Raw genomic sequence first — 19,206 nt, 5'->3', positions numbered from 1 at the left:
AGAAGACCAGTGTCGCTACTGCCGCCACCTAGTCTGACGTCAGTGAAATCTGTGGTGTGTATTGCAGCGTCTTAAAGCCACATACGTAACATTGGGACGTCACACTGTGTCACTGTGTCGGCACAGTGGCAGTCAGGTCGACGAACGGAACGCACCCCATTACTCATTGGTTGATGTAGAGCGCCTCGAGTATATCATGATCGTTATTAGTTATGACGAACAGCTGTGATATAACTCGCACTGTTCCTTTGTCGGGCTGACAGACGGTCAAATATTTAACATCCTGCATTTTAACATGAGCCTTTCACTTATCGAGGGTTCTGAGGCTGGGGGTTGGGATATAGGGGTGGGATGGGTTGTATTTTTCATCTATTTCGAACTTGTACTTGTTTACTTGACTTTTGCTTTACGCCTTACTCAACAATGATCAGTTTTGTTGCTTGTGGTTGAGGGTTAAAGAAAACAAGCAGCGGCTGAAACGAACCCACTGCACCTTGTCACGTAATCAACAAATTCACTGACCTAAGGAAAAAATCAGCGGAAACTAGTTTCGAACACTAGAAGCCATTGGCCATCAAATTGTTTGTTTATGTCAAAATGCTTGTGCTAATGTATTCTGTACGTTTGCGCTGATCTTACAATGGAGAGCCATTCCTTTGAAATGTAATTTGGCCCTACTTTGTGTAGCTAATTGTTTATTTCTGCATTTTGGTACGGTGTTTGTACACACACTGGTAAACGTATAACTCGTATGTTTTAAGAGAAAATCGACCAGTTCAGCTGTTACCCAAGTTGCCGATGTACTGGAAACGGTGCTGCTTTCACTGGACTCAGCACCGCGCTTTTGCATGAGTATACATTCATGCAAAGCCGCCGTCGTATAAGTGAAATATTCTTAAGTGAAGTGTAAAACTGCCATCAAATAGATAAAAAAAAACTCATGCAAGACATGCAGATCAAGCAAAGCTCATGAGAATTCACGAGAAAAAGCCTCGAATATATTAAACTGTTGTTTCTTATCTATTTATCTACTCGCGGTTTTAAACATTCTCGATCGCTTGGGCTTAATGATATGCCGATATTCCAATCTGTATAATATCGATTACTTAGACCTATCGCATACTGATCACAGCCACAATGTAATTAAAATCCTGTTAACTGCGGGCTGATAACTGAATCGCCAGTGCCATGTGGCTTGGTGGAATATTTTTAGTCCATCTGATTCATTACTACGACATAAATGACTTGTCAAAGTCACGATTCACATGTCTGTGCATAACTGTAAATATACATTCGAGTACAGATCTCTGCCGATATCTCCACGTCTATCAATACATGCCTATATCTACACCTCTATCAAAAGACAGACAAACAGACAGAATTTAAAGAGCGGGTATGTTATGGTATCTGGCGAAGACAAAACCGATTACCAAATGTACATGGCTTAGGGCTAATAAAAATAAAATAATATATATAATATAATATAAAAACTATTTCTTTTCCATAATTTCTTTAAAAGCAAGTATCAGAAGTATACATCTGCACAAACGAAACAAAAAAGGCAACTATAACTAAAAAACTGATAAGGTACAGCTCTCTTATATTAAAAACACTTTAAGCGATACACATAATGGTTCTATTATGTACATAACCTATTTGAGGCGAAAACCTATTATCTGCTTAGCTATGAGCACTTTAAAGCGCTTACTTGGTATCCTGAGAATTTCTCAGGTATTTTGCTTTGCGTTTGGGTTTAGTCCTACACACACTTAGTAAACCGCCGTTATTTGACATGATGATAAATCTTTTCTTGGCTTATTATTAGCTAATTATTAACTTAAATATATTAAACTAAGATATTTATAAACATGTGTTTCTTGTGAACGTTTAATTTAATTCTTAAATGAAGAAAAATGTGAACTGTTTAATACAAACATCTTATATCTCTTACTCTTAATGAACTATCTCTTACTCTTAATGAACTGTGTTTCTTGAATACGATCTGTATTTAACACTGAGAAGACATATCATGAACCATGGACATAGCAATTTTATGTCTACATAAACTAACAGAATTATGCTAACGAAAACTATTGCCTCTATTTATTTAAGTCTTATCTTGCCTTGAAGCCAACAATCAGTGTATAGGTATCTGGATTTGCCCCGGGCAAAGCCCGGGGGAAACCTATGTACGACCATCCGCAGGTTGCTGGTAGACATTCCCTTGCACGTATACGACTGAAGAGGAAATAAAAGAAAGATGGAATCCACCTAAGTGTTCAACTAAGTACACTAACTAAGTAGAACAAGTACGCGAATTAGGCAGTACATTATGCTAATGCGTTAAACATAGAGTCAAAGTCTTATAATAAAACATGCAAAGTATTGCACTAGGATTCAGAAATTACCAAAAGTAATGTATGCAAACACTGATATCAGGAATAGCTGCTTGTTTATAACGAATTATTATGTAACTATATACATGGACTTGTATGCAAATTTGAGTGCGCTTAAGCCAGTCATTTGCATTAACTGACCTGGCTTTCAGCAAGGTAGATGAACCTCATTTAAGAAAATGGTTTATCAGTCATTTAAAGTTTAATTTTCACTTTGGGTACAGTGGTAACGTGGCTATGAATAATGCAGGCAGTGAATTATACACGAGGAAGCGTCATAGTTTTGCACGGAGTTCACTCGCTGCGATGTTTGCAGATTGACGGTGCATCTTGATCAAGATATTAATGCCATAAAATGCGATGCCACCATGACCTCTAGTGATTCTCAATTTGGCTTCATCGCCTCCTAAAACTTTTTTGAGGGCATCGGGCAATATTTAATAGATTAAAAACCGAAATAGCGGTGAGAATTCATGTCAGACCAGTATATTAATGATGAATTCTGACAATTATTCATTTTTGACTTTACAAGCATATCAAATAACACTGATGTTTTAAGCCATTGAGAAGAAAGAAAAAGACCGCTTTCCTCCCACCCTAATGCAAGCCGCAGTCGTATGAGTGCAATATTCTTGAGTACGGTGTAAAACACCAATCAAATAAATAAATCAAATTAATAAGACAGACAAAATATTAGAAATATTATAGCCTATACTCGCCCTTCAGGCCAGTTTTGCTGTGTGTTCTTTATCTGAACGACAAATCATGTATAGGTCAAAAAGTTAATAACAAATAACAAAATAGCTGCTCACATGAGCTGTCGTTTTATCCAATGTGTCTTGCTTGTTACATTCACTTAGCTGGGAGAATAAAGTGTCTCTTTTTTGTTTTGTATATACCAAAGCCCTGGATAAAGCGCATTTACCTCCCTACCTTGCTTCGCCACCTCGATACCTCGCTTCGCTACCTCACTGCTTCGCTATCTCGCATGGCTACATCGCCTTTTGCACAGGTCGAGGTAGCGAAACAGCGAGACAGCGAGGTAGCGAGATTATGTTGATCCCGCTACCTCGCCGTCCCGCATTGCTACCTCGCTCCCTCACATCGCTACCTCGCCACCTCACTTCGCTACCTCGTTACCTCGCAGCCCCGCCCTGTATTAGAAAGGTCGGGGTGGCGAGGTAGCGAGATGTCGTCTATCCCGCGCCCCATGTGCTTCCATATACGAGCCTACTGAAATACAGTCGTCTTCTGTATACGGCTGATCAGACATTCTGTTTCATGAGTAATCAAACCAGTGTGGTGATATCACCGCGTGAACAGAAAAGGCCTGTTTTGTATAAACAGCCAACTTGATTCACTGAATGGATGATTAATTGTTGTTAATTGCTGTGCTAATGAAAATTTCATTTTTTAGCATGGCAGTTAATTTCATGGGTGTAAGATATGGGAGTGCCCAACGGGAATCGCCAAACTTATGGCAAGTTATAATGAGAGATTGTCTACCGCGCAAACGGCCCTACCAACATCGACTACAGATTATTGTCACCGAGAGTCCTACGAAAAGAATCTACGAATTTCCTAACCAAGACCGGGATTGAACCAGCGCCTCGTGTGCTTCGTAGGTCGCACAGAACACAGTGACTGAGATACTTCAGCTTTTTTAAAAATACGTTTAAAGAAGCATATTGCTGAAAGGATAAATATGGTTGGACATTCCTACAGAATGCTGCTCTCCACGGCTTTTGTGAACTGGTGTGACATGTGGTTGGGTATTCCTATAAAATACTGCTCGTCATGGTTTATCTTTACTGGTATGAGACATGGTTGGATATTCCTATAGAATACTGATCTCCACAGCATATGTTTAGTGCTATGAGATATGGTTGGGTATTCCTATAAAATACTGCTCTTCACGATGTATGTTTACTGGTACGAGATATGGTTGGTAATCCTATAGAATACTGCTCTTCACGGCTTATGTTTACTTGTGTGAGGCATGGTTGGATATTCCTATAGAATACTGCTCTCGACGGCATATGTTTACTGCTATGAGACATGATAGAACCACAAAGCGAGAAAAAAAACAATCAAAAACAAAAGCAAAGGCATTATTAATTTCGTCAAATCGTCCATTGTTTATTACACTGGTAAAATTGTACAAAATAACAGATATCGCACTCTTTGACACCTGATTGTCATAAAAAACTGTATACAAATAAATGCCTGCTGGATATGTTTCACTTTGGGCAACATACACGTGGACACAATCGCTCATTTTCTATATATTTATATATCTGTATATACACGTGTTCAAAAGAAAAGAAACACGCTTGCATACTCGTGCAAACTTTTGCAAAGAAGTATATTTTGCCACACAATAAAAATACATTGTACATGTATATACATTCTGTACACTCAAAAGTCATTAGATTTTAATATAGACTAGCTACAGTGTAGTACATATGTTTACAAGTATTTACAAATTTCTTAGATGTGTATTTTGTATCTATATATACAATAATGCAAGTGTAAAGATTAATGAAAAATCATCTCAAACCAGGGAATTGACAAATATTGTCTCTGATGTCGTTGTGGAAGCAATGTACACTGTCTGCATAGGATAACACAATGCTTGTATAGGATGAAACAATTTTTGCATTAGGAAACACAATGCTTGCCTAGGATAACATACTGGTTGAACAGGGCAGCACAGTGGTTGCATGGGATAGCACGATGCTTGAATATGATAATACAACGCTTGCATAGGAGAACTTATATGGCCGTCAAGGTAACACTCTTTAGCATATTCATGATGGAAATCACATATACATATGGGTAATTAACGATTGTGATACGTATTAATAAATAAGTAAATAGCTTGGGTGTAGAGTATTATACTTATTGGTACCGGTGCTAATGGGCCTTAAAGTTTACATACGGCGACTGTACACGAATAACATGGTATAATATAAACGTTAACATATGATTTACATGATAAAACGACTAACTTAAAGCTAATAATGGGACGTGCCACCTATATGTGGCTAGGTTGCTGAGACGTGTAAATATCAAAAACAATTCGTCAACAAAATATTCAATCAATAATTTTTGGCAACCAGGTCTATAATGTTGCACATTTTGACGTAATTTTACAGATACTTCTCAAGAAAATAAGGGCATAACAGCTTTCTTTAAAAATAGTATTGCCCTCAAAATTTGTCTTGAGACAAGAATTACAGCATCTCAGATGAGAATAACGCATGTTCTCAACTTAGAACTTGCATTGTAAATTCCCCTGAAGAAAACAGTCAATGTCCTCAATTTGCTATATTATTAAGTATTAAAGCTAATACAGAAAAGCTGGTCTTCTCGGCTGGCTGAAATAACGCATCTTCTAAGTATGGGACAGGCATTATAGGCTGAGAGTAAACGATGCAGCCATTTTCTTAACTAGAACTATACTTAGAGATAACTATATGCAATAGGGAGTGTTAAAGACAAAGATTAAAGGCAGCACTTATATACCACTGGAAATGTCGGCTGATTATACATGCATATTTGCTGTTTTCTTTGTTGTAAAAGCGTGAATTGTCAATTACAAAAATGACACAAAGAGCTGAAATATAACAGTACATGTATTTAAGAACTGAACTATCATTTATAGCTTGTGGGTTGGAAGTTGTTTGGAATATAACACATTGTTTTCTTAAGAAAAGACAAAGGTCCATCAAGATTCCAGTTAAGATTGATTATTCGCTCTTTAAGATACAGATGAAGGCAGGGGAATTTTAGCCCACAAAAATATTTTCGCTTCATTCGTGGACTTAAATGCACTGTGTATATTGTGGCTTCTGCATGGAGGACAGCACTTACTACTGGCTCTGAGTGCATTATCTATTCGTTGTGAAAGCACACCTAAACATAATTCAACATAATTCCGACATCTGAAGTTTAGTGAAACCAAAGCAGAATAACAGTGTTGTTCCAGAAAACAGGAATATGGCGGGTACATTGTGCAGCTTTCTATGGGTCCGGAAAATATCCAAGAAGCGACAACACAAAATATGGGGTTGCTATGGTACAAATAACACGCAACAGTTGCTGTTCAGGGCTTTATGTTGATGATTTCTCACAACAGAGAGCAGCACGGAGGGTAATTCTCCTGTCGTCAGAGGCAGGCGGACTGGGTACTAAATAGATCTAAGTGTCCTATAGAAAGCCTTCTCTTATACAACGATCTGAAACACATAGAAAAAAAAGAATCCGTAAAGTATGTACCTCGATTACAATTGGTTATGAACAGATATCAGAGGTAATCTGTACTGAGCAAAACAAAAACATTCATATTAAAGTCGATCAGTCAGGCATCACTTTTCCAAGCATTTGCGGATGCGCAAGCAAACTTAAAGTATCACACTGAGTCATAAATTAGTAAGTAAATAGAACTCATATCGCCAGAAAAAGGCATATCTATTTAGGGAATTATTATCATGTCATGATGTGAGGTCTTACTGATCTCACTCGACATGTATAGTTTCTTTTGCTCGTCAGTATATATACATGCAGAGACGTAGTTTGTGGAAAACAAGCTCTCAATGCATGCACAAGCTTGAGATGAAGCTGCACTGCACTTGACATGGATCACAATTCACAAAGCAATCGTGGACTATAAGGTCGTTGTAACGGTGATGGCAACATGTTTGGTATTTACAATAACCTCAGCCTACGACTGATTTGAGAATCAAGGCACAGGGAACTAACCATGGGCTGCGGCTTTTAAAGTTAAGCCTAAATTTCACATGGATTATCAACGCTGCCACAGAAAACCAACCACAGTCATTAAACTTGGTACTAAGACTTAGTCTCTAGAGGTTTGTGCGTGTGTTCGTGTCATAATTGATGTTCATACATGGTTGTTTTGGAAATGGGTGTGGAGCTTAGCACAGTCTTTCTTCGTGCATGAGTGGTTTACGTTTGTCGATGACGGATTTGAAAGAAACAGTGAAAAGTAATGGACCTAAGGTTTAAAGACACAATGTCTAGCATTTCTTGTTTTTTTTTTGTTTTAAAAAAATATGACATTCTTCTAACGGCCGTGACATATTATGCCTTGTTTTATGTCTATAATAGCTGATCTTACAGTTAAAAGAATAGTTTTGTAAAGATCGTGTAACAAACGGACTGACAGATCTTTTAGAAAAATCCACTCAGAGGTCTACACGTTAGAGCAGACTTTTGTTTTGTCATCATTTTTTGCCAGTGACTTACAATGCCGCGTTCTTGAAATCGGAAGAACAAAGGGGGAATGGGGGCGTGGCTCCATCAAAATTACCTTCATATGTAAGCCTATCCAAAAGGCTTTCAAAAAGAATGATATAAAATTCAAAAGAGGTGATGAAAAAGACAAAAAAGCATTCTACAAAGCACTGTTTCACAAATATAAAAGTACATGTCTGACAGACGTATAGGAGGACGACATCCTATTCTACGTTGAAATGGTTCAAAAGGCAGTTAATTTAGTTATAGTCGGACAGATGAGAGTTATAGTACCAAACTCTGAATAAGGTTATTCTCATCTGTCGACCTTATTTGCCCTTCTGACCTAAAATGTCTCTCAGCACCTAGGCTTGACACAGCCAACCCTTCAGAGTCAAACACAGGACACACGTCTAATAAATGATGGAACGGCCGAGAAGTTTCACATCAAAGCGTGCTGACTTGACTATAGGTATGAATCAAGTACTAACGATGTGGTGCCAAAGTTAAAACAATTGGTATAGGTCTATGGTACAAAAACAATTGAAGGAAGACATGTGGATGGTAAATGTTAATAATTACTTGAATCGTTTTCGAGTGCTTGACACAGAAAAGCATGGAATAGAAGAATGTAGGTCTCATTTGTTATGTTTTCACTGGTTCAGGTATTTTAATGTCATGGCCACACTACGTCAAGTGATTAGCAATTGACCAAATGTTGCCTCGGGCACCACTTTCGAGTTTTCTTGTTAAGCAGATTAAAGAGCTCAGTTTCTGATTAATGGTCACATGACGCTATCGTTTGACAAAGGATTAGACTATTGCGACTGACAAGCTCTCAACTTGTACGTGAGTACTCCTGTGGACTGAAGTACTATATTGCTTATAGTATCGACGCTAAACGTATAGGTATTTCTCTTGGCCCTACTGGGTATGGAATGTTTATGGCTTGAAAAAATACGGTTAATTGACTTATTCCCGAACGCACCGAGTAAAAACCGATAGTACCGAATTCCAGAAATATTTTGTGATTAATAAAATGTTAACTCTCATTATTTAGACCGCTTGACATCTGTAAGCGAATTATCCGGGTATCGGGAGGATACTTAAACTAATATGCTTGCACATCTGTCAACAAACATGGCCATCTTCTTCTTAGACAGACACAACACCAAGGCCATCGTTAACAATGTAGCTATTGTGCCTATAACGCCAATACCTGTCCACCATAACAAGTGTGACAACGAAATCTTGAAGACATTATTTATGGTTTAAGATAACATGCATACCAACAGCGAGCCTGAGGGTTGGTGTTCTGGTTGGGGCTTTCTGGAATGAAGGCTACCATCATTGATAGCAACCTTTTGCATCACCTACTCTCTAATGCTAAATCACATGCAAACGAATAAAGCCTCTCGTTGTAAATTTATGCACCTTAACAGATATTTGCATGCTAATCGTCAACCGCCACAGGGAAAGGCATAAGGGGCACTCCAAGAGAACAACTTTAAACAGCCTTCATTTTCTGATATGAATTATATAGCAGCACTGGCGAAGACAAAACATACGCTGTTATTTTAGCGTCATTTTCAAAGAATTCGATTTCCATTTGTAGGCTTTGTTTAAAGTAAAAGAAAGTGAAAATATGAAATAAGGTTCATAATACAGACAACTGAAAACTATGCGTAAAAATACTTTACGCATTTATTTTTACAAATTTTTTAAGAGTGTTGAAAGGCAGTCAAATATCTGAATACCACGGTGGGTTTTATGAGCAATACTGACGGTATTTAGGAACTCTGATGTCACATCACCTTTCTTCCTGATGTTCACCAGAAGGAAGGAATTTTTGGGAATTTTACTTCAGTAATCTTTTACCCATGGGTAAAAACAATTATTCCAACATTAAGTGTCGTGATTAGAGCTGGAAAGCTTCCTGTGACGTCAGAGTTCATAAACTCTGATAGTATGGTCCACCTTAGAGTTCAAATGTTTGAACGCCTTTAACTCTCCTCACAAAATTTCATGCGTAGTTTTAAGTGGTCAAATTTAGTGGTGCCTACTTCGATGTTTAGAGGTCTTTAGATGAAACAGAATAGAAAGTGCATGCCGAAGCGTGCTTTTTTTGTCTGTGCGTGTGTTCTCTATAAACCACTGAATGTAGTGTGTGTTTTTGTCTGGTGCATGTGTTCTATATAGACCAATGGATGTAGTGCGTGTCTTTGTCTGGTGCATGTGTTCTCTGTTTACCAGTAGTTGTAGTGCGTCTTACACAGTTCCACGCTATAAATAAAATTCAAGCGGTGCGCACTATCAGTTTGTGAAGACCGCACTGGATCTACAGCAGTTCAGCATATTTTAAGACAACAGATTTTCACATTTGTCATCTTGATATTTAATGCAAAAAAAACGCCAATATCTGTGTATTTTAGGCGACGCTATGCTACAAATAGAACAGCAACCAAAATAAAAAAAAATACCAAGCGAAAAAGCAACCCAGACACCACTTTCTTTGCTTCTTGACAACCCCAGATCCCTTGTCAAGAAAATCCAGCCTCATTTGTCATGATATACTTACAGAAAAAAATGATATCACTTTTCTTGTTAGATTTTACCGTGGGCATTTAGGGATATGAGTAGTCCGTCCACGACGCTGTAGAATCCCGTCTTCCAAACGACGCCAGTGAGCTCCGGCGTCCGAAAGAATTGACGGAACCTCTTCGGGAAATTCCGCCGGAGGAACCATTGTCTAACATAAATACGGGATTGTCTTTGCCGTTCGAAAAATCACAGGCACTGTTAATGGAGACGCTGGACACGCCGCTATCCGTGGAAGTAATTCTGCGAGGAGCGTGCGTGTTCACATTGTCCTCGTCGTCGGAATTATCCGAAACCTCGTCCTTCTTATGTATGTCCGAGGGCTGGCTGCCAATGGCGCCGACGAAAGCTAGCTTAGCACAGTTCTCCATAAGTGAAACCAAACTGCTCCGTCTTCTCTTCCCTGTTGAAAACGTAAATCATATAAAAGTCGCTGGAATATGATTGTCACTAAATGTGACTGGTATTATATTTATTTACTTGTTTATTTGATTGTTGTTTGACACCATAGACAATAAGTTTTCGCTTATATGATGGCAGTCAATTTTACAGGTGGGGGAAACCGGAGAGCCCAGCGTAAGCCACTGATCTTTGGCAAGTTACTGACAAACATCGTATGTGTGCACCATGCTGGTAGAAGACAAGTTGTCTTAAAGGCACACAGTTAGACTTATTTATACAACATATGTGAACTACATGATGTTGAAAAGTCCTCAGTCTTTCCAAAAGCTCTTGAAACTGTGTGCTAGAAACGAACTACTCACACTGTGGAGCGCATGCGTTGATTTCCGCTTCAGAAGCGCCATGTTTTCGGCAAAGTCCCTGAAGGTTCCTTCCCTCCATCTACAACGATCATCGGAAGGCAATTTTGAAACTGATAGGTCATAGCTAGGGTAATAAAATAGGATTTAATGAAAAGAATTTATTGGACAGGAAATTAAAATGACTTCAAAAAATGGATGGGAAATACACTAATACTTTACAATATCCAAACAAAAAATGCCGCACATACATGTATGTGTATAGGTGTTGCTTACAGATATTTGTGTAGAAAGATATGTATAACATTATTATTAGAGCTTAAGCTGAATTTCTCGTATAAGGATAAGACATTCTTGGATTATCTATCATACTCTTTGATTAACGTGGGATTATGATAACGGAACAATCACGAGGTACAAAGGTGAAAAAAAATTAATATATCAATATAGATGATAAGGTATGTATCCATCCGGCAACAATTGTCAATGGCAGTTATTTATATGCCTGACAGATAACGGTGTAAAACAAAGAGGAAAACGATACCACAGCTTTGTTTTTTTTAACACTGATGTATATATATATCTAAAATATCTATGATGACAGAGAAGGAAATAACTTTTTCTAATTTTTTTGATTTTTTTTCGCTCAACAATTAAAAAGTTATTTTGTCTTCCCTTAGGTTGATTTTTGATAAGAAAGGACATAAAACCGTAGCATGAGGTGAGGAAATCGTCACTGTGATGGATGATAGCTTTATTACTCTGGATGACAAATCTTACTCAGACACCGCAAACTGACAACAGCTTTAGTTGAGAAATTGTCCATTAGAGGAATTTCACAGCCAAGAACAATGACACGTTTTGTTATAGAGTCGATAATGTGGGATGAGTTTATTCTAAAAAAAAACAGGGCAATTTTTCTTTTGCTTAAGTCAAGAAAGCAGTTGAACGTGAACGATCACTAAAGGTTTGGACTTGACATTCGGTTTTAGTTATTTCAACTTGTAAAACACGCTAGTGCCTGCCCATAAAAGGCTAAAAAAATGATAATTAAGATTTAAAAGTCATTGAAGTTACTACGATTTTTTTTTTGGTTCAGGAAATTTGTTTTGTTCCCATCTTCTGATGGTATCTGATCGTCTTATTTTAAATCCGAACGTTTGCAGGGATAATCTATTCATATCTATAGATCGATACTTAAGCGGTTTTCCCTCTAAACTAGGGATCCGAAGTAATTATATTTACATGGATCTTATCAAAGTATGAAAAGTATAGACTTTTACTTTATAATAAGAACAGAAAGGCCACCATTTCTGGCTTTAGGTTTTATTAAATCCTCGTCATTCTGCTTATTGCTGCCTAGATCGGCAAATAACTAGAATGGTGTTGCTTTAAATAGCTCGCGAATTTAATTTAACTTGCATCATCTATTTAGGATGACTTAGAAAAATGGATATTAAAGCGACACCAAATATAGCTCTTGGCGTCAACTGAACACCGTGAAGGGGTGTAAGCAGATAGTGTTGGACATGTAAACGGAGCTAAATTTAGGAGTTCAAGATTCCCAACAGCCACAGGAAACCAACTTCTTCGAATTCTTTACTCATTTAAATAGCTAATCTAACGAGATGTTTATGTCGATGCATTTGCATAAGGTAAACGTCAGATGGTGTGTATCTAGAAAAGAAATCAAGATTCTATCGAGAGTCAACAATGTGTTTACGAATACGGATGGGAGGAATGTTTTAAAAACATATTACGCTTAGTACAGTGACATGTTTTGTTTGTTGACTGAACCTTTACAGCAATGTTTTTTAACAATGCAGCTATACACAAGTCCATATTTCCATATTAGCACGAGATACATATTTGATCGGGAATATACACAAAGATAAATATATTCCTGGTGGAGGACAACCGGTGCATTTATGGATTTATATATAGGACTTCCCGTTAAACCTGATCAGCAAGTTAGCACTATGACATTTATTGAGGGACTTCTGTCCTGTCCAGTTACACAACGGATGTATAGAGAAGCTTGTAAGAGACAATGAAGTCTGTGTGCTATAGGTCATACTTGACTTTTGTCTCTGACTATATATCGCTCTCGATTCACGTGGTTGATTGGTCGAGGATAGAGGGTAGACGTCACAAGCACAAAAAAGGGGAGAGGAAAATATATTTGCGTATCTAACATTTGACCCCAAAGAGTCGAATTACTTGATTAAATTGTGAAAATTAATGTTTCGCAGGTTTGCAGGCAAACTTTTACTTTTTGTATTAAGCAATTGTGGTGTAGCGAAAAGTAGTTTTTTTTTAAGTCAGGACGATGATGTCATCCTTGGAGCAGATTTACCTGGGTTATCTTAATAGCATTTGAAATACATATGCTGAAGTAAAAGTTGAAGAAAAACTTGAATGAATTATGAAGCTTGTTCTATACATACTCTCACGTATCAAGCTAGGAGTTTTGCTGTGATCTATGCTAAATGCTATTGAATATGCCTCGAGATTAATTGAGTGTGAATTCAAAGTACGTTATGTAACGTTTTTCTCAAATGTCAGTTAGATGATATTGTCTAATTGCAAAAGTTGTTTTCATGGTAGTTAAGTTACTCTTTCATGCTTAACTCTTACTCTTAACATACTATGTTACATTTACTCACCCTGTATCTCTCGATTGTAAGCTTCAAGCCTGTAATCTTCTTGTCGCCGGTACGTAGTTTCAGCTTAAGGAGTTTGAGTTTCACGTGTTCTCTTTCTTCAATAACCATCACGAAACCTAGGAAAAAAAATAATAAAAAAAAATTAAAAAGAACCCGTGTTTTTGCTGAAGGAGTAAGTTCAAGATTCCCAACAGCCACAGGAAACCAACTTCTTCGAATTCTTTACTCATTTAAATAGCTAGTGATGTTCTCTAGGGTGGAAATAAATAAAAGAAATAATAATAACAAGTCAAATCCTCTGAAGCATAAATATGATAGGAATAAAGTTCTGAGAAATAAAACGCAATCAAGTTCATCTAAGAGGATAAAATATAGGATGGCTTTGATGATGACAATGAATTCAAATGACAACTAAGCATTCGAGCTCGAGTTTCTTTCACAAAATCTTTAAACACTATGCTCATTAATGCACAATCTCATCCAGCCAACACCTGCATTATTTAAAGATTCATCCATGATGTAATTAATTTTAAAAAAAAAATGAAAGATTTAACATATTTCGATCAAGGAATATAGATTTGTTATCGTGTAGACATTAATGGGATTTTGTCATAGAAGATAACTATAAGTCAGTCTGTAATAAATTTAAACAAAATGTATTGAAATTGGAAACATTAATTCATCTTGTAGCAATATGTGGTGACGCTTGAGTAGACGCACCTGGTCAAAATGTGGGAATTGCAAACCGAGGTGGTTAAAACTTACTGTTGACAATCCTGACCACTCTCCAGGGTAAGAGGAACAAAAGGATGGTGGCGGCGTCGGGTCCTGGTTTGGCCCAGATACCTTGAAGGAAGGCAAGATCAAGAGCCCAGGATACTGTGACGACAAAACTGTCAAACATCTACAAGGAAAAAAAACAGATCGCCGGAAATGTCACAATGTCAATCATGGAGGAAATATATGTTTATGTTTTGGTTGAATTAAATAAAGAAATAAAAAAGATGTATTTACAAACAAATAGTGTTCATGCATGTAAAGCATTAATAAAAATGTTAGCTGAGGAAATTTGAGCTATTTGGTAAGCTGTACATAGGTATACCATAACTGAGTCATGTTATTAACGTTTTATGATAGATTACAAGGATAGGATAATGATTTCCATGGTCTACCTACCTCGAGTTTATGATGCAGGAACTTTTTGCCCATGGCAAAAATTTTCAAGACAGTCTGAAATAAAAAATGGTCGTTAAGTCAAGAGTTTGTCATTGTTGGCATACCTGTAATCAACGATGCTAGAATAACAAGATGACTTGTATATTATAAAAAAAATATAAGGGGCTTTATTTAGCTGATAATACAAAAACAAAAGAAAGATTCCTTTGTGTGCTGTCGATAAATTACACAAGGATTTGCACAGGCCGAACGAGATATTTCCACGGCACGCTTAACCACGATTTGCTAGTTTTCAGCTGTTTACACTCCTGCTCTGGATAGTACACTTCCGTTTTCGCGGGCTCGTGCTTTAAAACCCAAACACATGCAGCTGTGCAATAAACGTTTATTTATAGGCGTAACAAAGAATCGACTTAAGTATTTTTGATCTCACCAAATTCTCTAGGCAAATTCTCCATTCAGCAAAGGATGTTAAAATAAATGTTGTTGATTAAGAGTAACGCGCCATTTCTGAACAAATTGTAAAATGTATATATTAATTTTGACTACCTGACAGCGGTCTGGTTTTATGGCTGGAGGGAACCAGAGTGTCCGTGGTAACGAGCTTGACAACTCGCCTTCAGAATTAAAGCCGCAGCTTTACCACCGAGAACTGGTTTCGAACCTGCGAACTTACTGAGAACCAAGGAGGACCCCAAGTATCCAATTATTTGTTCATGTGATTACGGTTCTCAGTGCTTTCATACGGATGAGTTTCAGGCTATTTCTGTTTATACCAGTCCTATTTGAATGGCAACTCTTGCACTCTTAAGAATGGGAGCAAATAAGTTTCAACTCACCACAAAAACAAGGAATGACAAAATGGCCAGACTGGCCAGATGGAAAATGTGAGTGAGCTCTTCTAGAAGTGAGTGCTCGCCGTGACCGCCTTCCGCCGCTCGCCGCACTCGTCTGTGCGCATGCGAATCAACTGATGAATACAAAAGCTGTTCCATCGCCTCGTCGAATGCTCTTCGTACTCTAGCTGGTGTAGGTGGGGCTTGGGTGGGGTCTGGTAGCCCCGCAGTGGTCGGGGAGGCAGGGGTTCCAGCAGCAACAGGCCTGGGGCTGGCCACCGTGGGGCTTTTTGAGGGGCTAGCATTGACCTTGACACCGTGCGAATGGCCATCATGGTTGACCGACGACGTGTGGTTCATAGACTCTTTCAGAATTTCTAAGATTTGAGTCAGCGTATAGTGTTTTTTCGTATTGTTTAGTTTTTCCGGAAAATAGTCCTGTAATATATCCACGAGTTCTTCTGCAGAGTGCTCCGACTCCCACAGTTTGTCTGAAAACATTTGAATAATTATTTGTTATTCTGTTGAATTGAATTAAAAAAAAACAACACAAAACAAAAATCTTTATCAAGATGTCGATTACTTCAGCTGCATAATGATTAATAATGCAAACATCAGTCAGCAAATAATTCAAGAAAGTCTTGATTACTGGCTCACTGAATAAATCAGTCAGTCATTGAAGGAAATATGAATACAGGCTCACTGAATAAATCAGTCAGGCATAAGATCAGTCAGAGTAGTGGCTTCCATATTTAGAAAACCTTACCTGCGATACAAGTAATATGAATTAGTAAAGATGACATTTGGCAAATAAATTTACATTCAAGTTCAAATGGAAGATGACTTTTGTCTTTTGTAATTACTTTTTGTAATTGCCTTTGTCATGTGTTTATGAAAAAAATCTGGGAGAAACAACTCACCTTGAATAATTAAGATGTCACAAAGAATCTGACCAATCACACACGAGGCGTCTAGAGTTACCAAGACGACGAGAACTATAAGGGCCACGTGGGTATGGAGACCAGTGTTCAGTTTGTTACGACATCTGAAGGTATAAAATACCAAACATGTAAATAAACTACGGCTTAGGTTTAGCGGTAAGAAATGATCGGAAATATTTTGAGTCTGTCAAACATATTACGTACCAAATTGTTGATGATACTCTAAAATGATATCTAATATTTCATGCAATGCTGTTTTACTGGTTTCATGTTTCTGTGTTAACTGGTAATAAAGCTGTCTGTCTTTTGGACGTGTACAACAAGCTCAGATTGGCCTTAATGATTAAATGTCTACAGTGTCAAACAAATATAAGGACGATGTGACCTACATCGGTAAGAACTGAGTGTCTAATGCGTCTCGACAAACCAAGGTTCACATTGGCCTGTATGTAACATATGTATCACTGAATAAGCTGGTTAACAATGCTGTCTTGGAATTTGAAGAGTACAAAAACTTGTTTCTTATGGTTCATCAACTTCTATTTCGATCAAAATGCATATAGAAGTGAAAAAAAGTAAATAGCAGTTAGTATTATTTTGGATTTTGAAGGTTACTTTTTGGATTACTGCACTTTTAACGCCATAAAGCAAGACTTTTTCATGTACACAATAATAGCCAATATAGACGTGTGGTTTAAACCCGAGTGCTTGAACTTTCCCACGCCTGGCATATGACATTGTGGTGGAAGGCGTGTAAAGGGTTCTCCATGCCGAAAATTTCATGTAAGACAACACGAAATAGCAAATAGTCGACTGCTAAATGGCGTCAGTGTTCTAAAATCAGAAGAAGGAACATATTAAAAATTTAACATTTGAGAATTGTGTAACTGGCATTCCAAAGTTTACTGTAAATACTTTTAAATATTTCAACGAGACTCTTGTGCTAAGGTAGAATGCAAAATGTCTGAAAAGAATCTTGGTATGACGTCCGCAGAGAAACCGAGCGAATTACACTGTTAATTATGATAAATACTTCAAACATTTAACAACATACATGTATACAAAGCTCACATTACGGACATTAACAAGGCTAGACCTTGTTGACAGCGATCATTCATGTATCCTAATTCATTGACATGTATTTATTCATGTATATTTTGTCTATTCCCTTCTGGGCGTGTGGCGCATGTACACGTTGAGATCGTATTAATGGGCACTGATTATTCCAGGTTTTATTCAGCATCATATGAATACTGATCTCGATCTCTTCAGGTCGCTCTAAAAACATAACCCGCACTCAAGGACGGACGACTATGCTAATCTCTTTAATATTAATGGACAGCTTTAATCACATTAACCTAGCTCCAAGACAGGGGTCGCTCACGCAGTATTTTTTATTTCATATAGTGTTCTGAGCATAATTACCCAAAGTAAGGCACAAAGGCACATTGATTACAACAAACATAATAGCAATATCAGTTATGAACAGTGATGTCAGCTCAGGAAGGTTAAACACAGAGACCAGAAGTAAGGAACGAATATGCGTTCATACATCCATTCATTCATTTATTCATTCATACATTCATTCATCAGTTCCTTCTTTTGTTATTCCATTGCTCAATTCGCCAATAACTGACTAAACTGACTCTTTCACACATTCATCAATACAATGGCAGACTATTAATTCATTACGTCTATGCATTCTAGCTGCAATAAAGCCTCATAGTGTCAGATTCTTATATTTTTCATTTGATGAAAAATGTCACAGAAATTGCTACCATTAATTTCAGCTAAATCTGTTTTTTTTAAACCATACACGAAAGCCTACTGTTCTTACTGTCATCGTTCAATTAACGGAACACCATTATTATCGCTGGACTGATGATAAAAACGTGAATCAGTGGTTTGTCTCAATATATGCATATTCGGATACATACGTACAATATGATTGGTTGTTGACGTCCTTCAGTATCACCCGAGAAGATTTTAACCTGGCCGTGGAACAAATGTTTTACTATGCATGCGCCAAGTTGACCAGACATAGTGCTTATTTTATTATGTGGCTATTTCAGTATTAATCGACTCCATTTACTGTTATATATCGCTACACACATTAAGACCTTTTTACCGCCGTTGTCAGTCGACGTTTGACACAAAGGTGGGCGTCAGTTCAAAATGTACGATGTCCGCTGACGAAGAGATTTGTCTGGACTAGTTTGTACGGCGAAGTAGAGGTGCAGCCATTTAAAGCACATCTGTCTATCCACATTCCCGACTCCTACAACGTGCACTACCAATTTGAAGGTTACATCGCGTCCAGCATAGCCACGTTATTTGCAGCTGTGCCAAGCAACTCTGTATCTCTATATCTGTCTGTTGGTTAGTTGGTCGGTCAGTTGTCGGTTGGTTGATCGGTCATTCGTCGGTTGGTTGGTAGGTCAGTCGTCGGTTAGCCGGTTGGCAAAATTTCTGACATCTCATCTTTTAACATTGGTTATTAACCTCCTCTTAACGAGAGGCCTGTGTGTAGGACGACACTCACTGTATCAAACATGGAATGTTCTCCCACATAA

At 37.7% G+C, this 19,206-nt stretch overlaps 1 protein-coding gene across 2 annotated transcripts in view; it reads right to left on the bottom strand.

Moving 5' to 3' along the window:
- Positions 1–4,532: 4,532 nt before the first annotated feature.
- LOC135468546 (uncharacterized) overlaps positions 4,533–19,206 on the bottom strand; it is a 50,191-nt gene continuing 35,517 nt past the window's right edge. Inside the window, exons 2-9 of one of the 2 annotated variants that reach the window (XM_064746861.1) lie at positions 16,613–16,737; positions 15,696–16,183; positions 14,857–14,910; positions 14,446–14,584; positions 13,681–13,796; positions 11,018–11,096; positions 10,234–10,656; positions 4,533–6,637 (exon numbers count right to left, since the gene is read on the bottom strand). In XM_064746861.1, coding sequence (XP_064602931.1) covers positions 10,280–10,656; positions 11,018–11,096; positions 13,681–13,796; positions 14,446–14,584; positions 14,857–14,910; positions 15,696–16,183; positions 16,613–16,737 — 1,378 coding nt within the window. In that variant the 3' untranslated portion in view covers positions 4,533–6,637; positions 10,234–10,279. The remainder of the gene's footprint in view (positions 6,638–10,233; positions 10,657–11,017; positions 11,097–13,680; positions 13,797–14,445; positions 14,585–14,856; positions 14,911–15,695; positions 16,184–16,612; positions 16,738–19,206) is intronic. The other variant, XM_064746859.1, reaches the window with a different exon arrangement.

Source organism: Liolophura sinensis, chromosome 6, assembly GCF_032854445.1.
Source record: "Liolophura sinensis isolate JHLJ2023 chromosome 6, CUHK_Ljap_v2, whole genome shotgun sequence".
NCBI lineage: Eukaryota > Metazoa > Mollusca > Polyplacophora > Chitonida > Chitonidae > Liolophura > Liolophura sinensis.
The sequence above is the reverse complement of the archived record's forward strand: the minus strand, read 5'-3'. Positions and strand labels throughout refer to the sequence as shown.